The sequence below is a fragment of the Embiotoca jacksoni genome, unplaced genomic scaffold (assembly GCF_022577435.1).
Source record: "Embiotoca jacksoni isolate LCO1_2020_lvr unplaced genomic scaffold, fEmbJac1.0.p SCAF_43, whole genome shotgun sequence".
Taxonomy (NCBI): Eukaryota; Metazoa; Chordata; class Actinopteri; family Embiotocidae; genus Embiotoca; species Embiotoca jacksoni.
Genome location: NW_027185396.1, coordinates 357,541 through 377,318, shown reverse-complemented (window position 1 = coordinate 377,318; position 19,778 = coordinate 357,541). Strand labels below are relative to the sequence as shown.

General features: G+C 39.0%; 1 protein-coding gene across 1 annotated transcript in view; it reads right to left on the bottom strand.

Annotated features, from left to right (window-relative positions):
* The window catches only part of plch2a (phospholipase C, eta 2a), a 99,345-nt gene that overhangs the window by 5,145 nt on the left and 74,422 nt on the right, over positions 1–19,778 (bottom strand). Inside the window, exons 10-21 of the mRNA XM_069169097.1 lie at positions 18,337–18,444; positions 16,767–16,922; positions 15,258–15,356; positions 14,307–14,407; positions 11,936–12,024; positions 11,291–11,473; positions 10,995–11,102; positions 10,263–10,387; positions 9,912–9,996; positions 6,618–6,764; positions 4,152–4,231; positions 149–530 (exon numbers count right to left, since the gene is read on the bottom strand). Of these exons, the coding sequence (XP_069025198.1) occupies positions 149–530; positions 4,152–4,231; positions 6,618–6,764; positions 9,912–9,996; positions 10,263–10,387; positions 10,995–11,102; positions 11,291–11,473; positions 11,936–12,024; positions 14,307–14,407; positions 15,258–15,356; positions 16,767–16,922; positions 18,337–18,444 (1,663 nt within the window). The remainder of the gene's footprint in view (positions 1–148; positions 531–4,151; positions 4,232–6,617; positions 6,765–9,911; positions 9,997–10,262; positions 10,388–10,994; positions 11,103–11,290; positions 11,474–11,935; positions 12,025–14,306; positions 14,408–15,257; positions 15,357–16,766; positions 16,923–18,336; positions 18,445–19,778) is intronic.

The window sequence follows — 19,778 nt, the reverse complement described above, 5'->3', positions numbered from 1 at the left end:
GAAGACATCCCCACCCTGCCTGAGCTGCTCAGTGCAACACGGGCAAACACCCCTGGCTTCATATCGATCGGATCATGGGAGCGGAGCCGACTGGCCCGTTTCAGAGGCTCACTCATGGGTCGCCGTTGAGCAAAAAAGGAGGTCTTACCTTTACCTCCCTCAGGGTGAAAAGCCCCATTGGTGTCAGGATGGTCCCAAGTGCCCTTGGTTTGGTGGGATGCCAGTGAACACCCGTTGCGGTGTTGTGGGGGTGTGAACTGGTGAGAGGCGGCAGCAGAGGCCTTGTCCCTGTCCTCAGGCTCTTGCTCCTCAATGGCACCCTCCGAGCTGTAGTCTTTGGTGTCGATGGCGATCTCTGGTAAGCCCTTCTTGATTTTGGGCTGACCTTTGGTGGGTGCACTGGCAGTGCGGCGCAGGAGGTGGGCACCGAATGGGTGCTTACGGCTGTGCTGTACAGCAGCATGGCTGTCCAGGGAAGCCTGCTTTGGGTTTCTGTGAAACAGGCCTTTTATGCCGCCGGCTGCTCTGGCCTGACAAACACACAACAGAACATTGTCAAACACACAATCAAATTTTAAACAAGAATGTACAAGTTACAAAAAGGACACAATAAGTGTTTGCCATAATATAGGTGGCACGAGTCCACATTGTATTATTGCAATAATACATGGGCAGTTTTTGTACAGTGAGCATGCTTAAAGAGTAACAAATTCTACCAATATCCAGATTCACTTAAGTAATTTCCTGTGCGTGAATGATCACTTACAGATTACACTTTACATGATCATTCAGCTGTTAATGCGGATCTACTTTAAATTTCACTTGGATTCAAAGTGTTTAGTGACATTTTGAGCAGTATGAAGGTAAACACACAAATAATTCTTCCGACTGTTTGATTCTACAAATAAACATGGTGACTTTCAAAGTGCGGATCTTACAATTTAAAAATAATATAACTTCTTATTTTGGCATTCCTTAGTTGTAGAACCACAAATGAGTGGATGGCTTTGATTACTGGAACACTACAGCAATTTTTATTAAGGCTGCTTGGCAAACTTTGCTACCTGTAACAATATGCTTTACTCTCATAAACTTTCTAAAAAAAAATAGTGGCCTAACGATGAAGAGAAAAATACAGATTCCTAAGGATATTTTTTTGTGTATAACCATTATCAAGAGTCTTTGCCAGTTTGGCTAATATTCAGATTGCACCGTCATGAAGAATGTAACATTGCATGGGTGTTTCCTGTGCCTTTGGGGGCTATATGAAGTCACAATTACTTGGACAAAGATGACATTGAATGAAGACATTTAGACAATACCAGTGATGATTGTGAAGCTCACTTTGACATTCTTGTAGATAACATTAGACCACACAAATGCCCAAACAAATTGAGCTTTAGTGGGACAAGGCATTATAAGGTGCCTTTCCACCAAAGGAAATTTTCCTGTGGAACATTTTGAGGGGAATTAGTTTCTTTACCTGTGTGCCAGAGGTTGAAGGGGTCTAAATTAAGTTCCAGAGAGATGTTTTAAATGCAAAAAAATGTGGGCTCTGCTTGGGGGATTGTATTTTCTGAAGGTTCACACACTTTTGAAGAGGTGAACATTCCTGGTTAGTCAAGTACACTGGTCATTGGACTAATTCACTTTGCTCCAGGGCCCTGCTGTAGGAACACAAATCACAATGGATAATTTACCCCTCGGAAACTTCCTGGGCAATAATTCTTGGGAATTTAAAGTTCCTCAAACTTCTGGTGGAAAAGCACCTATATTATATCGCCTAAAGTAATCTCCATTACTTGTTATCAAAAGTGGAAGAACAACATGAGAGAAGTAGATCCAAATAGTCTCACTGCTGACCACTGTGGTGAATGGCTTACAAAACATCGATCGAGAGGACAGACAAAATAACAAGATGTTAAAGAAAAAGAGGTCTCTGGCTGAGTGAAAAAAATAAATATGGGTTTAAGTGCACAAGATGGTTATTCAGCTCTCAGGAGATGAGACTCAATAAATCAAGTTCTTCTGCTTGAGGTTCCTTTGGCCCAAAAAGCTTCTATCCAAAATAAACAACAATCTGACATTCTGCGACATATACTTGCTTGTAGTCTTACTTATAAGCAGACGAGAAGTTCAATATTAAGTCCCTGTTTTTTTGTTTTAGCCAGTCTTAGGTCAAAAACTGGGGCAAGGTTTTGACAGCTCCAATATGTTATAACTGCTGCAGTGTTAGAGTCCTCAAAGACACCGGGTTTATTTTAACCCTGCAGTGCATCACACTGAAAAAAACTTGAGTCAAGAAAAAAATGCTCTCTGTTAATAAAAACAAAAACAGCAGCGAGAAGTCATTGCAGCCAGGCAGATTTCCAGACTAACATTTCTCAGTTGTTTTGATGACATTGGATCTACTTGGGGGAGGGGAGGGGTTCAATGACAATGCAGGCAAGTCAAGCCCTCATAACTCATGTGAGGCATGAGTTGACCATATAGTTGTTAATGTTAATTAGTTGGCTAACAAGAAGGATGTGTGCAAGGGGGAGTGTGTCACTTTGATGGCAAAGAGGGTTAGAGCGTGTGGCTCATGCAAGAGGCCAACTGGGTCTCACTACACCTGAGTTTTGAGTGGCAGCTTCAGGGCTCCTAAACATTTCCTGCCTCTAAATGGAGGTTTTGGTAAAAGAGGGTTCCACTGAAAACACAAACAGACACAGGAAGAGAGCGAAAATCAGAGAGGGAGAGGATGAAAGAGAGAAAGGGGGTAGGGTGGGATCAGGAGAGAAATCGCAACAGGAGGGACACTAACAGCTGAGAAAGAGGAAGTTCAGAGCAAGGACAATGTGAACAACAAAGCGCTCATTTACAACATGTCTGGAGACAGCTGAGTGCATTAAAACCTAAGGGTCAAAGGGAAAGTAAGTCAACGCTGGTGTGGTGACAGCAACAACTGCCCTCATAACATTTTAAAACTGAAATGATAGAATTACATCACATATAGTCAATATACACGTATTTGTATGAACCACATTTGCAACACCACCATTTTACTTTAGAGATAAAATGAAAGAAAAAAAAACGTAAATAAAGAAATAAAACTGATATGAATGGTTTCAACTGAAATTTATGCTGAATTAAACGGAAATGTTGACAAGGACCAACTCAGAAATTGCAAATGCATGATTGTTCTGTAGACTAAATGGCCAAAAATATGAGGGCACCCAGCTGATGTTGGGCAGTAAGGTCTGACTTGACTTTCATAGAATTCTAATCCAGTCCTACCTATTACAATAATTAGTGCAAATTCAATCAATCCCCGCAATATTTGTGGTAGCTTAAAGTTTTGCGAAATTCCCGTGATTTCTCTGTAAAAAGGAAACTAAATAGAATCCCTGCGGAGACATTGAGACACAAGGTAAGCCTTTCAAAACAAAACTTGCTTTGTCAGCAAAAACAGCTCATCATTTGCAATTAGCAAGGCTCTTCAACCTCTCCTCACCTCATCAAAACAATGCACATGCTAATTAAATAGAAAAAAAACAACCCACCCAAAAAAGTGATGGGGTTAATGAGAAATATGGTCTTATCATAATCATAATCTTTCAGTATATACCCTGTGACCCTATTTCTGTAATGTGCAGTATTCTTATTTCAATGGCAAGTAATTCCATATATTACTTCCTATGAAAGTCGCATATGACTACTTGTATATAGTCATATATAACTACTGCATACTCAAGCAGTCGTTATCCCAAGTGTTTTCCTCAACTTGCAGTTTTTTACTGCAAAGGAGTTACATAAAACTCCACAAACTGCGCTGCGATTTTTCTTCTTCTACATATATATAAAAGCTGCAGCAAAATCAAGCATTTTTCATTGCAGAAATCATAAAAAAAAATTAAAATAAAAAAACAAAACAACTGCAAAATTCTTGCAGGAGTGTTATTTACTTATTTTGAAAACAAAATTGAGAAAATGTGGATACAATTGTATTAATAACTTCATATAAATTGTAATTAACACAGTCCCAGGGTTTATTGTACAGACTTTCAAGACATTCATATTTTGAAAAGTTATAACGCTATTGTTCCATTTGTAAAACAAATGTAACAGCTTTTTGTAAATTTTCAGACGGCTTTGTCAGTGGCACCTACCTTACCAGTGATGTCATTCACGGCTAAATGGACAAAGATGGAAGCCTCCTCCATACCTTCCAAGTAGACGTGGCGATACCCTACAGACAAAAACATCACAGCACCACCAATCAGATCAAAGATAAAACTGTAGGGGGTCGATAATCAATCAGTCGAGTAGTAGAGATCCTATCTCTGGGTAAAAGACAAGTCACATATAATAGGGAGTGGGAAGATAATGTTCCATAGTTATGAACTTTGGGTAATGCATAATGTTTCAAGGATCCTGCTTCCTTTCTGTTGGTGAGTTTGAGCCGGGACTCTGCTCACAAAGCTGAATAAGCCTTTTTATGCGCACTGAAGGACTAGCCTGTAAAATCAAGTCACCATCAGTCAATCACATTGGCTGAATGCTTTTGAAAGGTTTGTATTTTGTTTGGTTTAATAATTGGACTGTGACTGTGCTCTTTCCATATCATGCACCGTCACCAGGGCAGAACTGCTCATGTGCTTCAAAGGATTCATAACTTTTAAAATCACACAAAGCAAATGCACTCAGTCCAAAAACAAGAACATTTCCAATGTCCAAGTTCCAAGTATGGGAATGAAGGCAGTCTATTGGAGTTTGTAATCCAGTGTTGAACTCATTTTTCCAAATACTGTGGCTTTTTATTGTAATTAGTTTTCTCCTGATAAGCTCCTTTTTTCTTGTTCTGATCCTTTCTCCTTCATTAAACAATTCAACCTTTTATATTTTTACCCAAAGGGCCTTGGCACTATCGTGTGGTAGGAGCCCTTCCTTCACAAGATGACACCCCTTTTCCCAACATGCAATGCGGCATTACACGCCATCGCATTCCATCTAGGTCATTTTATTCCTGTATGGCAGCACTATTAAAATTCAATGCAAGTTGAATGGATAGGAAGATCACTGCGTGCTCGGGGGCCACACAGAAAACTTTGTCAATTCAAAAAACTCTTCATGGTAATAGATATACCAGTACATGAAATAAACTAATCACGCTCATCCCTTTTATGGAATCAGTTTCAAAAAAGCAAAATACAAGATGAACATAGCAAAATAGTATCGGTCTGTTTATGATAATATCAAAACAATTCCAAGCAGACGTGAGGTGCTTATGGCAGGTCGATATCTGTATATGTTAAAGGTGAAAACAGTGAAACAGCATCCGGACAGGCATCTTCTTGCAGCGCATGTAACATTTGAAATGGGCCGTAGACTCGGAAAATCCGGGGTGTCTGGTAGGGCGTCCCTTGAGGCTACTTAGCCCAGTATTATTCTGTCTGTCTGTTGGGTGGTGAAAACTGTTAGTTCAGTAAACATTTCCACTTCTATAGAGATGACATCGATGTTTGATTCCATTAATCCTGCTGAAGCCTCCACAGAAAAGCTGTGAGACAAACAATTTTACAATTCAAACAATTCTAATCTCTTAAGAGGCTATACAGAAACTTGATTTACTTTACTTAAAAAATAAGCCCGTACCGTCATGGCTTCTGCTCAGAGTTCAGGGAAATGCTTCATCAGTGATTAAGCCACAAATTAAGATGGATGTTTTTGGATGAAGGCTTATTGGCTGTGTTTGATCAGTATGGAATTTTCTGGGCTTGGTTATTAAACACAAGTTTTGGTTGTACTTTATTAAGAACTATCTGGCAACCTGTGCAAACGATGGAGATGCTAGGCTGATCTTCTTGAAAACAGTTCCAGCAGCTACAGTAACTACCCCTTAAACCACAAGTTGTTATTTTCACATGTTTCTGTCTGTGTACAAAATGTCAAGTTCCCAATTAATCAAGGTTTTTTTGTGGGCTCAGATTCGAGACCTTTAATAGTTTCTGCCAATATGAGTCAGATCCGAGGTTGATATTTACCTTCATGACACAGCTGCCTACAGCACAATCACGCTAAGGTAATTTGTAATAATATCCTTAATGTTGGTACATATCCAGTAAGGAGTAAACAATTGAAATACAACATTTGAAATAATGAGCTTTAAATTTGTTGGTATTTTTGAATTTTGGACAGAGCCGGGCTTGTTGTTTTGTCCCTGCTTCCCGTTTTCATGCGAAGCTGAGTTCACCACATCTTATTCCAGTCTTGCACACAACACACATGGAAATTTGTCTATTTTCCAAAATACTTATCTGACCCATTAAAAAAGTACATTACTGGTCGGCCAAAGAGATCCTGATATTGACTATTCTTAAAACATATCAGGTTAAGCTGCTTCATATAAACCATATCAGAGAAAGAGGACAATGCCACATGCCAGACTTTTAGTGAACCGTCACCATTCCCTCTTATTTTTCTTACCCTCAGCAAATTCAATTTCCATGTCTATGAAAATTATATCACCGGAACGCAGGACACAAAATGCAACAACATAGCTTTTACAGGTCGCCGTAGAAACGTGACACGGGTGGCAGCTCCATCTAAAAAGCAGGTGCTTTGCTGCGTCTTACCTGGCATCATGCTGTTGAGGGCGATGGTGCGTTGGCCGATGAAGTCCTGGCCGATGGGGTCATGATCCCACACGAGGAAACGCACCAGGGCCAACTCCGGCATCTGAACTGTGAACACCAGAGTCTCCTCCCACATTGGGTTGAACCCTACGAGGCCATCCCAAGTAAGGTTTGCAGAAGGGGTGTAGGAGAGGAGGTGGGTGAGGGAGGAGAGTGCAACAGAGGACGGAGAAGGAGGAGAGGAGATGGAAGAAAAATTGTGTGAGACAGCAGAACAGGAGTGTAACAAAAGAAGTCAGACAAAATAAAAAGAGAGGATGGAAAGAGCGGTCGAGATGGAGGACAGAGAGAGTGGACGGGTCAAGAGAGAATCCGAGCGAGCTCACCACTCATCAATTATTCAGGGTTTGTTTGTGAGAGAGACAGCAGACTGCGAGGTGCTGCGTATGCACATCTCCTCATGCTGCGCTAATCAATTATAGATCAGAACTCATACAGGCAGCTCAAACACACCCATGAGTAGAGTGACACATTTCACCGGTGCAGCACTACAGTCGTCACACACATTAATCACATGTCAAAGGCAAACCACAACAACACCACAGCTCTCCTCGTGCAAACAGCTGAATGTCATGAGTGGCTCAGATCACATAGAAGACCTGAGGAGCAGTCAGCAGTCAGGGACCAATGAGTGTCCACTCAACACTTTTCAGTTTTACAGCCTGGTAACACCTGCAAGGGATCCAGTGTAATGAATCCACATGTCCTTGCAGAATTGAACAAAACAAGCCCAGCGAAACAGGATAGACAGGAAAGGCACAGATCTGAATGAATAGGAAGACGATAATCTTCTAAATAAGGAGTGTGCAGGGTTGTCTTTCACACTCCGGAAACACACTCCAATACCGCAAACTTAAAGCGAACACTAGCTTAGCGGTAACAGGGACCAGTCCAATCATGGGCTAATATTAGCTACTTCAGCTACATTGCACTGTGAGGGTAAGGTAAGCCATCTATCAATGAGAGCTGTCAATTAATGGACCACAAGACATGAAAGCCCTCACAGCTCCAACTCTCTGGTTAACTATGAGCCTTCAAAAACACTGAGATCATCTGCTGCTGGTTTATTGGAGGTTCCCAGCAAACAGCCGAAAGAAAATTGGGGATTCAGCTTTTGACAGCTAACCTCCAAAGCTGTGGAACAAATTTCATGTTAGATATCAGGGAAGCTGCTCAGTTAATACTTTTAAAAGAAAGCTCAAAGCATATCTCTTTACATCAGCCTTTAACTGCTCTTGAAGCTCTCTTGCACTTGAACTACCGCACCTCTAAAATGCACATTGCTTACTTTATATTTTAACTCTATTTGTGTTCAATTTTATGCATTTTATCTGTTCTTATGCATTTTATTGGTTCTCATGTATTTTATGTTCTGATGCATTTCACTTATTTTCTATATTTTTAAATGTTCATTTATATCTTGTTTTTATGTGAAACACAGCATGCAATTTTCTTGCTGTAAAGCACTTTGAGCTGCATTTCTTGTATGAAAGGTGCTATACAAATAAAGTTTATTATTATTATTATTATTATTATTATTATTATTGTAAGTCAAATTTTCAACATTGCCAAAACTTACCACCAGAACACTTATTAGAGGACTCAAATTTAGCAACTGTGACCATTAGACTCATTGGAAGATTTGTGACATAGGAGAGAAGTCAATTTTTAATGGGAGTCAATTGGACCCCATCAGCTTAAAGCTGCAGTATTTGGCACTTGATTATTAAGAAACCACTGTAGCTGACTGATAAAATGCTAATAAGTTGGGAACACGGTAGGCCTTGTCTGTCACAGCTGCTCTGTCAGCTAGCCGCCTTGCTAACTTCCAGTCGACCTTACTGACTGCAAACTTGCCTCTTTTGGAAGGCATAGCAAGATTTTAGTGGATGATGAAACACAGCTGGTTCCTCTATTTTTCACTTTCTAGCTTCTTCTCCGGCCTTGTTCCCTCGTGTGTCAAAGTTCACCCAAGTTGAACTTCGCCCCCACAAGCAGTAAAGTAGCCCATTGAAGTTAATTGATTTTGCTCAAAAAGTTTTACAGTTTTAAAATGAAACTGAACAGCAGGATGCTTATTTAATCTCTTCTCTAACAGCAACCCTTTACGATTTATTAGGTTTCACTTGACCATTTCTGATACATTTTGCACATCTACGAATGCATTGTGACTAGTTATAGTTGCAAACTATTTTTGAGATGTTTATCATTTTCTTTACAATATTCCCAAATATATTTTGACTTATGAGACATAATTTATCTGCTATAATGGTGTCACAGAAATCCTCACAACATTTAATTATTATTTACTGGACTATCTAAATGAAGAAAAAAAGCCAATTTGCTGTTTGGTGCACCACACTGAAATTGAACCAGAGGAAGGAGTGAGCTGTCTGAGAAGAAAATTATACATGCAAGCATGTTGAAGGTACAGGCTATTAGACCATCTCAATCAGCTTGATTTTTCTGTGACCACAGTTGCAAATATTATTAAAAAGTTTAGGGTTCATGGGACTGTAGCCAAACCTTCGTGCATGTGGCTGCAAGAAGAAAAGTGACCCCAGATTAAGTAGAAGAATAATGCGAATAGTAAAAAAAAAAAAAGATCCAAGAAAAACTTCCAGAGTGATACAAGCAGAATTTCAAGGTTATGGAACATCAGTGTCTGATTGCAGCATGCGTCGTTTTTTGAGCATCACTGGGCTCTGTGAAAGAAGACCCAGGAGGAAAACATTTTTAAAAAATGAATGGAATTTGCCACAATATGTATTGATAAGCCACAATGCTTCTGGGAGAATGTCCTTTAAACAAACAACAAAGAAGCCTCAAAGCTTAATTTTTTTTGTCTGTGACCAAAAAGCTCCAGTTAGACAAAAAAACAAAGCTTTGGGGCTGCTTCGCTGCGTCTGGCAGAGGATTCCTTGAATCTTTGAATAAAACGTCAGGACTATTAGGGCATTCTGAAGTGAAACATGATGTCCAGTCTCAGAAAGCTCTGTCTGAGTCAAAAGCACCCAATCATTTTACTAATTTGAATCAGTAAAATCTAATTATTTATCATAAATATCAGAAAATAATAAATTTTTAATTGCGTTAGTCACTATTAATCAATAATGGGTGTTTTTATGGTACCGAGCAGATATAATCCTAACCTGTATGATAGGTGGTTTTTATAATAATTTTACAATTCTTTTAAAGTTTATGAAGACAGATTAAACCTCCCAATCAACGCACCATTATCATCCACCACTCTGGTTTGCTCCTTGCAGCAGTCCACCGGAAGGCCGATGATCTCCACCTCCACAAAGGGATCAATGATCTGACAGAAAAACATGATACAGCATGAAGAGATCACTTTATACAAACCACTTGCTCTGATATTCAATTACGTCTTGGTTTGGCAGTTGTTTTTTTAATTTAAGAATACACTATTGGCTAAAAAAAAAATCCTCATCTACACTTGGTAAAGGTTGATGCATTGCTGTGTAAAATTCTCTGCTAATGCTTTCCCAGTAAAAGTAATTGTACTCAATCACTTAGTGTGTTTGTTTACTGAAACATTACAACTGCACATGGGTGTCTTACCTCTCCTCTGTCTCCTAGCATTGAGTCTTTGGGTTTGGGCAGCTGTTGTCCACTAATGATCTTTAACACCACCTGTTTCTTCATCTGACTGGGCAGTGGGTCTTCCAGGTTGGGGTTAAAGGCACCTGAGGTGGGTAGAAAGGAAGTGAACTGTTTATTTTAAATCCTTCCGTTATTGTACATTTATAAAATGAACAAAATATATCAGAATCAGCTCTATTGGCCAGGTATGTTAACACATACAAGGAATTTGACTCTGGTTTTAACTTCAGCTCTCAGTGTGCAAAAAAAACGAGACATACATAAATATACATATAAATCATAAATATACGTATATACAGCTAGGAAAGAAAGAAATTAAACACGTATATGCATGTATACACCTAAAACAATGGTGCAATTGCACCTGGTGCAAATGGTGCTGATGCGATTGGTATCCAACCAATCATCAAAAATCAAATAGAATCAATCATTGCAATAATATAAAAAATGCAATGGGTGCAAAGATCAAGTCTTTCATGTTGCAATGTAATGTGTCACGTTAACAATTTACTGGAGTTGAAATAAATATATTACTATACTTTTCCTCTGACATACAACAACAACAACAAAAAAATGCCTGACCTTGTAAAGCTAAAATTAGAAAATGAAGAAATTTCTGGGGTCTATGTAAACAGTGAGCTTCCAATTCTCCAACTAAAATTACATGAATGACTCTTTGTATATGCTGACCTTCACACATGCAGGCAGGTTTGAGAATGTAGCCACAGTTGCCATTGCTGTAGAATTTGGCTCTGTTGAGCTGGAGGACCCGGCCTTCGGACTGGTAATTGAGTGCAACTGAAATCAAAAGCATTTCACTTCATTATTGTCAGCAGGCTCAACATTTTACTTTAATATTCCTGCTAACAGCTGCTGGGAGAGGAGCACAAAGGCGTCTGCAACACTGCCAGCAGCTGATTGGGAGACGTCTTGAAGGAAATCATAATGGTTCATAAGGCACACAGTGGGTGGAGTTAAGCTCATACCAAGCTGGCAGCCGGTGTTCCAGAAGGGCTGAGGGTTGAAGTTAGATGAGTCCACGCGGTAAGAGGAAGGGTAGATGCGGGAGAGCTGTCGCTGGTTGAAGTGGATGATGGACAGAGCTTTCTGCTGCATCACCTGGCTGGCTTTAGTCTCACTCAGCGATGACACCTGCCAGCTGCAGTTTGCTGCCACAGATAACACGGAGACATCTTTTTTTTTTCTCCATCAGACTTGATAAACTTCCATTCAATTAAAATTATTTTTAAGTTAGGTCAGAGGGACTTATGATGATTTCACCTGCTGATTTTTTTAAAATGTTGTGGACATATGTTTTTAAAATTGTCTAATTCAATACCACAGTGATCTGTTCAATGGAACAATTGAAAAACATTGTTGGAGAAATGAATCAATGAAAAAGTCTAATAATCGGAATGACGGTTTGATCTCAACTTTCAAAATTGGATGGTTTTTGGATACTTGAATATTAAAATCAGTCTACACACTAAACTAAGAATCACTGTCATTTAAAAGTGAGTGTCAAAACCCAGATATTTCACTGTTGCTATTGTACAGTTGGCATTGTGCTATCAGTGCTCCATTGTTTGAGTTAAATCTAACAACTGTACAGAGTGAACAGAACTGCTCACCTTGTGCCTCAATGTCATAGAGACCCACAGAACGCGTGTATTTGACCAGATCGGAAAGAGCTCTGGACAACTTCATGGTCTTCTTCTTTCTGTGAAGAACACAAAAGTCAAAGGTTACAGAAGAAGACATGTACACGTGAAAACAAATCAAATTTGTAGGGCACATTTGAAAATAACAGGCGTTACCAATGTGTTTGTGATTCCGTTATAAAGAGAGTTGCAGTTATCAAGATACGAGATGAAAAAGCATATAAAACAGCTTCAAGATTTCTATAAGAAAGAAGCCGTTTTAGTTTTGGTATCAACTTTAGGTGGAAAAACAAATACTGCTAATGACAGAATTTTTCTTGTTTTATTAAAAAAAAGTATACAAAGAATATAAGTTGAAGCCATAATAAGAGCTGTTTGAATTATCTAAATGCTTAGAAGAGAAAAGCAGATAACGCCATGCTACAATTCACCTGTGGTTTTAACATTTAATGCATCACATCACTTGGTCTGTATGGAATCATGACATGTACAGTAGTAGATTTGTCGGCTTAACATGTGATGCCTGTTTGAATGAATTTAACAATTGTTTTTATCCGATCATATAATTAGAAATCATGTTGGTAAATAAGAGGAAGGTGAGCATGAGCAACCAATTCACATAATTCCTTTATGTGTTCCTATAACGGACGTGACCACTCTAATCATTAGTGGAGGCTATAACTAACACAATGTGGAAATAGGTAGCCGAGTAACAAAAAAAACAAAAACAAAACATGTCATTGTACTTTGAGTTGCTGGATAAAAAAAAAAACCATTGCAAAGAGACAGACATGTCATCGTTTAGGAAATCATATCAGCTACACACACAGCAGTGTTGAGCTGATTAGGATAATGTATTTATTTGGGGCCTGTTATTGTGTTTTGGGATTTCATGTGCGAGGTTGTTCATGTTTATACAGCCTCCATGAGACAACACAGAATGCAAAATAATATGTTGTCCAATTGCTTAGAATTGTTGTTTCACCAGACAGACCATGTCGTTAACATCTGCCGTGGCCTGATTGCATTGCTTAGTAAGTGAAGTTGAATTATCTTAACACTGCAGGTGTCTTTTTTGAAGTCCTTATGGGTTCTTCATCCCATCTTACCTTGACCTCACGATGTTTTGCCATCAAGGTGAAGTAAAAACTGGTTTAGATTGGATTTATGGTGTAATTTTTTTTTGCCCTCTTAGATTTCTGTTGCATGCACTGAGATTAAAAGATAAATGGTTGGGAAATTTTCAGATGGGATAATAAGAAACTGTTTTATTTTCATTTAGCTAAAGGATCATTTTGGGTATCCATCATTTACTATCCTCAAAATATCTTACATGGCTCTATTTTCAGAAATCTGGGTGCAGTGCAAACGCAAGTCTATTGGCTGGGAGTGCATGTAGGTGTGGTGAACACAAGCGCATCTGAGGCACAGCGTGGCACAGTGGTAAAGTAGGAGGAATGGATAATTAAAAGGTGTGTTACAGCCGACTTCAGTCATGGCCAATCGAATCAGCTCCTCTCATTCCTTTCAAACCGGCGTATCATTAACTCTACGCGGGAGGAAACTGACATACTCGTCCAATTTAGGCTCGTAATCACTGAATTTATGGTAACTAACATTATGCCCCTTCTTGGGTATTGTGAGAACTGCTGCCCAGTGTAAGAAGCAGTTTTTGGGGCGTCGAGGATGGCATATTTGATCACATCACATTTTTGTGTCGTTGGCATCAAATTCACATTAAGCATGTAGTTTTTATAAAACAAAAAACATCTCAGTTTCAAAATTGTATTTGTTGTCTTTGGTCTGTCTGCAATAAAATATGGGTTTTGTGTGATTTGCAAATCATTACATTCTGTTTTTATTTACATTTTACACAGCATCCCAACTTTTCTGGGAATTGGGGTTGTAAATAGGAAAGTTGCATTAACATTTAAAAACATGTTGTATTTATTATTATTTATGTAAGTGTAAATGTAAAACAAACATGATGTTCACCACAGCAGTCTGTGGGATTTTTGATAGGTCTGTTCATCTGTGCTCTTGCCCACTGGAAGCCATGAAATAGCTCTCCTTCAGCTGCATTGCAATTACACCTGGTTTGAGCTGGCTAAGCCGCGAGCGCTATGACAACAAAATTGCACTGAAAAAGCGCGTCTTTAATCGACACACCTCTTGTTCTGCCGTGGCGAAGCCAGATTCACGGTAAGCCACAAAAATAGCAACTCTATGCAATATGAAAACTCTACGTTAACATGTAAGGAAAGACAACACATTCCTGTCTGTATAAAACACTGTACGAGAAGTGTGAGTGTGTGCGCACATTTGTGTGTCTGTAGCATACTTGCTGTGGTGCAAAGGAGCACGGGAGGCGCTACTTGTGCTCTCTTGATCAGTATCTGTGTCTTCAAAGCTTGACGTCTTCTTCAGCTTGGATGTCTTTTTCTGCAGAACAAAGGGACAAAAGAAAATCAGTGACAGAGTTCTCTTCATGTGGAACAGTCTTCAAGATCGTAAAAAGAGATTTTTAAAATGTCACAGTATCCTGAATGCTTTAAAATGTTATTTCATCTGACCCAGATTCAAGACAACAAAAGTGTACAGAACACTATAATTGGAGACTTAAATCTGTTGGATATCAAATCTAGAGCAGCACATTATAAATGTTGTAACTAATGATTCATTTCTTTAAATTTTTTAAATACCCATCAAAAATCTAAAAATATTTTTTAGTCTGTGTGACCAATAAGGTCCAATTATTTGTTTATTTAGTTCACAATATCAAACACAATACGGCATTTTACTTAAAAAATGACTTGAAGGATTACCATTTTGGATTTTACCAACTAATACCAGAATTATTGCCAAGAGGTTGTACGCTTCAGCTAACCTCTCGAGGTTGTAGTTTATGTGCATATAAAACAGCATAAAAAGCAGTAATGCATTGTCATACATATGCATGTTTGCCATGCTTTGTATCTCAAGAGTTCTAATAATCAGCTAAAAATGTACTTCTTAAAGACAACTTCAAATTCTTAAATGTTTTTTTGCAATATGGATGCTTAAATAAGCTGTGCTTCTTATTGGTTCATTTTCCCATTTCAACTGTTGTTATCGACTGTTTCAATCTAATACTATGGGTGCATTTAGTGGCGATACGACAACCAATCATTCACATGGAAGAAGTCCAGTCTACTTTATCAGTACTGCAAACTCTGCAAAAAGAAAAATGGAAGATTTGATAGATGTACAAACAGACGAACATGCAGAAAACTGAAGACATAAAAAGGCTAACCTTGCGTTTAGAGAAGCTCCCCATGAAGGAGCGGCCTGTGCGCTTGTTGCTGCTGGGATAAGACTCGTCTGCTGTGTCCGTTCCGTCCTCACTTTTACCCTGAGAGCAGAGCAAAAACAGAGAATATTGTTATTGAGCCTCATTGTTGTGTGCACAGCTCGGTAACATCTAGCTCAACAAGAAGGTTTGAAAAACTGCATTTACATCTATGTGCTGTCAAATATCCATGTTCAAATTATACAGAAGTGTGGGTAGAAACGCCCAAAATTAATAACAAAATTTCAATACATGACAAAAAAAAAAGTTTCTAACTGGACGGCAATAGCAGGGCCAGCTTAATAAACATAGAAGTCTGTCACTGACTGACTGAGCGAGTGATAAAGTTATACCACTGGTCAGCTGCATGCCACAACTTTGGGTGGCTGTTTCAAATTAAAAAAAACCCTCCAGCATACATGGTGGAGCCATGAACTAGATTTTTTTTTAGAAGAGTTAGTGTATTGAAAAAGGTAAAATGCCACAAAGTGCAACAGAAACTAAATTAGCTAACACGTCATGATGTCAACATCTAGTGAAGCTCTGCGGGAGAGACGATGAGAGCATCAGAAATGTGGGGCTCTTTCCTCTTCCTACTGTTACTTGATTTTGGACTTACAGATTAAATACAATACACATTAAAAAGTAATAGTAGTTTTGGTTGCTGTTGTTTGGTGGTTACACAAATAACCCAAACTCCAAGATCTTCAGCTTCCTTTAGCTACTGTATAGTACTGGTGCATTCATTTAAAAATGCAAATAAACACCTACATCATTGGTTTTAAGTTAAACTATTCAGTTACTCCACAAATTAATCCACACCTTCCAACAAATCAGAAGACAAAATGTTCCGCTGCTATAGTATCACAAGTGTTGCTGATCAAAGTTTGTATTGGTGGTTAAATGCAAAAGTACTATCTGTTAGTTTTGTTCATTTTCATTTGTACTAATATGTGTAGTCAGCAGTTTGCTGTTCATAAAATATACAAGACAACATAATATTTCAAACATGCAATCAAAGACAGAATCAAATAAAAAATAAAAGTCTGGATAAAAGCTGGGAAACCATTGGGATTGAATGTGGAAATGCATTGTTCTTGCAGCAAGCCAGAAAAGCATGAAAGATAGAAAATATACAGCATTTTGAAATTGAAATGTTCTTTATTTTAACATGCTCGTTTGCAGTTCACTTTAATAAGTCTTTTCTCCAGCTACGACTGAAAATATCATTTGATTTTCAGTGCAGCTCAGTGGAAGTTGAACTCAACAGCCATAAGACAATAAATATCCATTTATCAATCAATCTATCTATGAAGTAGTGACCCAAGACCTCATCATTCCTCCACTCTGTGTGCTTAGTGCTTATTGCTGTTGGATTGTTTTACTTGAATTTGCAGCATTAAAGGAGAGTAATAAGCCTTTATTAAGCCACTGTGTAAACACAGACTGAGGTCACTTTCTGTCTGCATTTACCTTGCTGCCAGTTTTGTCTGCGGGATTCCCAGTAGAAGGGATGGCTGCGATGGTGAAGCTGTCTGGGTCCTCTCTGTCTCTGATCTTGGACTCTTTCATCAGGTTGTCAAGCTTTTTTTTAGCCATGTTCTCCACCTGCTTCCTATCGGCTGACGTCTGGAAGGAGGAGGGAACAGTTACAAGGAGGATAGTGATGCTGTTCATGACACAACAGGTGAGGATAACATGAATGGTTGTAAAGTTGAGCTTAGAAGCAATAAAAAAAAACACTGATGAAGGATGATAAATGAAAGGATGTGCTTATTCCTTATGGAGAGGTCACTGCACAGTATTTCAGATGGAATAATATGCACATGCTCGGTTCGACCACACGGTGGCAGAGTGTATCCATAAAGCACCAGTATTGAGACCAGAGGAATAATTTCATTGTCTGAGTGCTTAGCACACATGGAACTGAAAGTACAGGACCACTATTGAGCTTTTATTCATGTAGAATTTGGTCCAGTCAGTCCTGTCCATCTGATTTGATGAAGGAGGATGTTATATTCCTTGTTGGATTGATATATATCATACTAACTGAAAGCCTAACACTTTATTCTGATTGTGCACAGTATGCTGCATTCTTATTGGTCTCTTGGTTTTCTTGTTTCAGAGGGTTTTTTCCACCCTGACAGAAATGTATATATTTGACAAATATTGAATAAAATATTCAATACTTATTAATTGCACTCGATTTCAATGATTTTTGTTCAAAATTACCCAAGAACAACCTAATGTGGAAAAAATACCCACAAATGATGACAACATCCATTGCAACCTGATAAATTAGTAGTAATATAAATGTAATGGTATATAACAATTGCAACATGAGCCTATCCTTGCAATGTTAGCTGTGGATGTATCAACCAATGGCCACAGTGCCCAGCCAAAATTTTTGTCACTCTTATAATGAGCATCGCTGTAACTGAAAGCAAGCAGACCTCTACTTACTGCTGAGCCATAGCTCAATATAGTTTTTCAGAAAAATAGGTATCGCATACACAACAAGTTATTAATGTTTCCCAGCCTATACAATTCATATAATTGTTCCCAGATATTTTCTGTTCTTAATGTGCCTGTTTGGTTCCAGATGGAGAATCTGTGTAAAAGAGTAAAAGCATTTTTGGGTCTTTCAACTTTCACAAGCAGGATGAGAAAGAACAGATGAGATATCGGCGGTGATTGAGGACGAGCATTTAATACAGTACCTTCCACTTTGAAAGAAGCAAACAACAGTTGAAGAGTGGGAAAATGGAAAAAAAACAGGAAGAGAGAAGAGTAGGAAATGAGAACAAATAGGCCCACGGAGAGACGACAAAGAGAAGCAAACAGCAGAGATAGCAGTCTAACAGATATACAGTAAATAATAAACAACAGAAAGGCAGGAGAGGAGAGCACTCAGTCAACATGGCTAAGTTCCAACAACAAGAAATACATGCAAAATTCATATGTCACTGACCAGACACGAGGACACAAAGCCTGCCAGGAGTTCTGGTGGAATAAAGAGATAGAAACCAAACAAGGTACATACATCTCCATTCATCAGCTTGCAGTCTTCCTCCATCTCATCAGCACTGTCCTCGTCCGACACGTCTCCCTCCTCTGCGTTCTCATCAATGTTGGCAGGCAGTTTCTTTCCCTGTCAGTAGAATTTCACATTTTAATACCAATTCATATTCAGGGGAAGCTTTAGAAATAATAAGAATTGTATGGCTTACAAACAATTTGAAATAAATGATCAAATTGTGTTGGTAAAAGAATCTGTATTTATTTCACTCAAATCTGATATGTTTACGGCCAAAGAACTTCTTTTTGGTCATGGTTGTTCATTGTTCTTAAAGAGTGCAGAAAAATGGCACGCACAACTCACAGATCAGAAAAGAAGATAGGTGCACAGCTATGATGAACATGCTAAAGAAAATGCACCCACAGAGCAATATGCAATAATTTATTGTAGGCAAACAAATGGACGCGTTTCAGCCAGAGGTCATCTTCCACATTGAAATGTGTCCGTTTGTTTTTCCCTCAATAAAATATTGCATCCTGCTCTGCGAGGGCCGGTGTTCTTCCATTTTTTTTTTTTGCATGATCATCATTCTGAAGCATTCATTTCCACCCGTTCATATGGTCTTGCAGGGCCTCCCTGCTCGCTCCACTAGATACAAGTAGATCAAGAAAATTGACTTGATAAACAGTGAAAGTCAGGTCAGCTGAACGCACGCCCATGTTTTGTCGCCACAATCATATCTGATGTGGTATGACTGGTAGGACCATTCACCTGTCCTGTTTATATGACTTTCTATGATGATGAGTTGAATGCCTGTTGCTAAAGAACTAGCCAACAATTAGGACAGGTTTTTTTTGATGCAGCAGCAGGAGCCATTCAGCAGAAATGTCATTTATTTCTCAAGGAAACACTTCTAACGCAGTCGGCTGTCGTTCTCCCAGCCCCTACGGAACCCTGTTATCCCCTTCTTTTTACGGTTGTCTTAACATTGTCTGTCAGGTAATCCCTCCATTTCCAGTAACTGTTGCACTTTCTATTTCTCTCATTAAGAATTGGAGATGAGAGGAGGTAGACGTAAGGGTGTATGGCTTCAGCGGTTGATATTCTAGTAACAGATGGCCTTTCTCTCTCCGACTGCCTTGGCCGTTGATTTTTCATTAACAAGTGAGATAGTTTGGCCTGTGTTAACAATCACTCTCAATCACGGTATCATTGAGACAGAGGTCTGCAGCACCACTTTGTGGCTGATAATACACTGACCCCCCATATCCACAGTGTGCCTGCACGCCAATGAAAAAGCCACCATGGACCTCATCAGCGTTCCTTTCAGCGCTTACATTTTGTTGACAACACTGTGCTGATTGTACACACAGGTAACAGTGCTGGCATAACAGCTGGTTGAGCAGTACTTAGCGTGCTAATTACTGGCAAGGTGCCCCTGTCTTTACTGAGCATCTGGTGAAGTT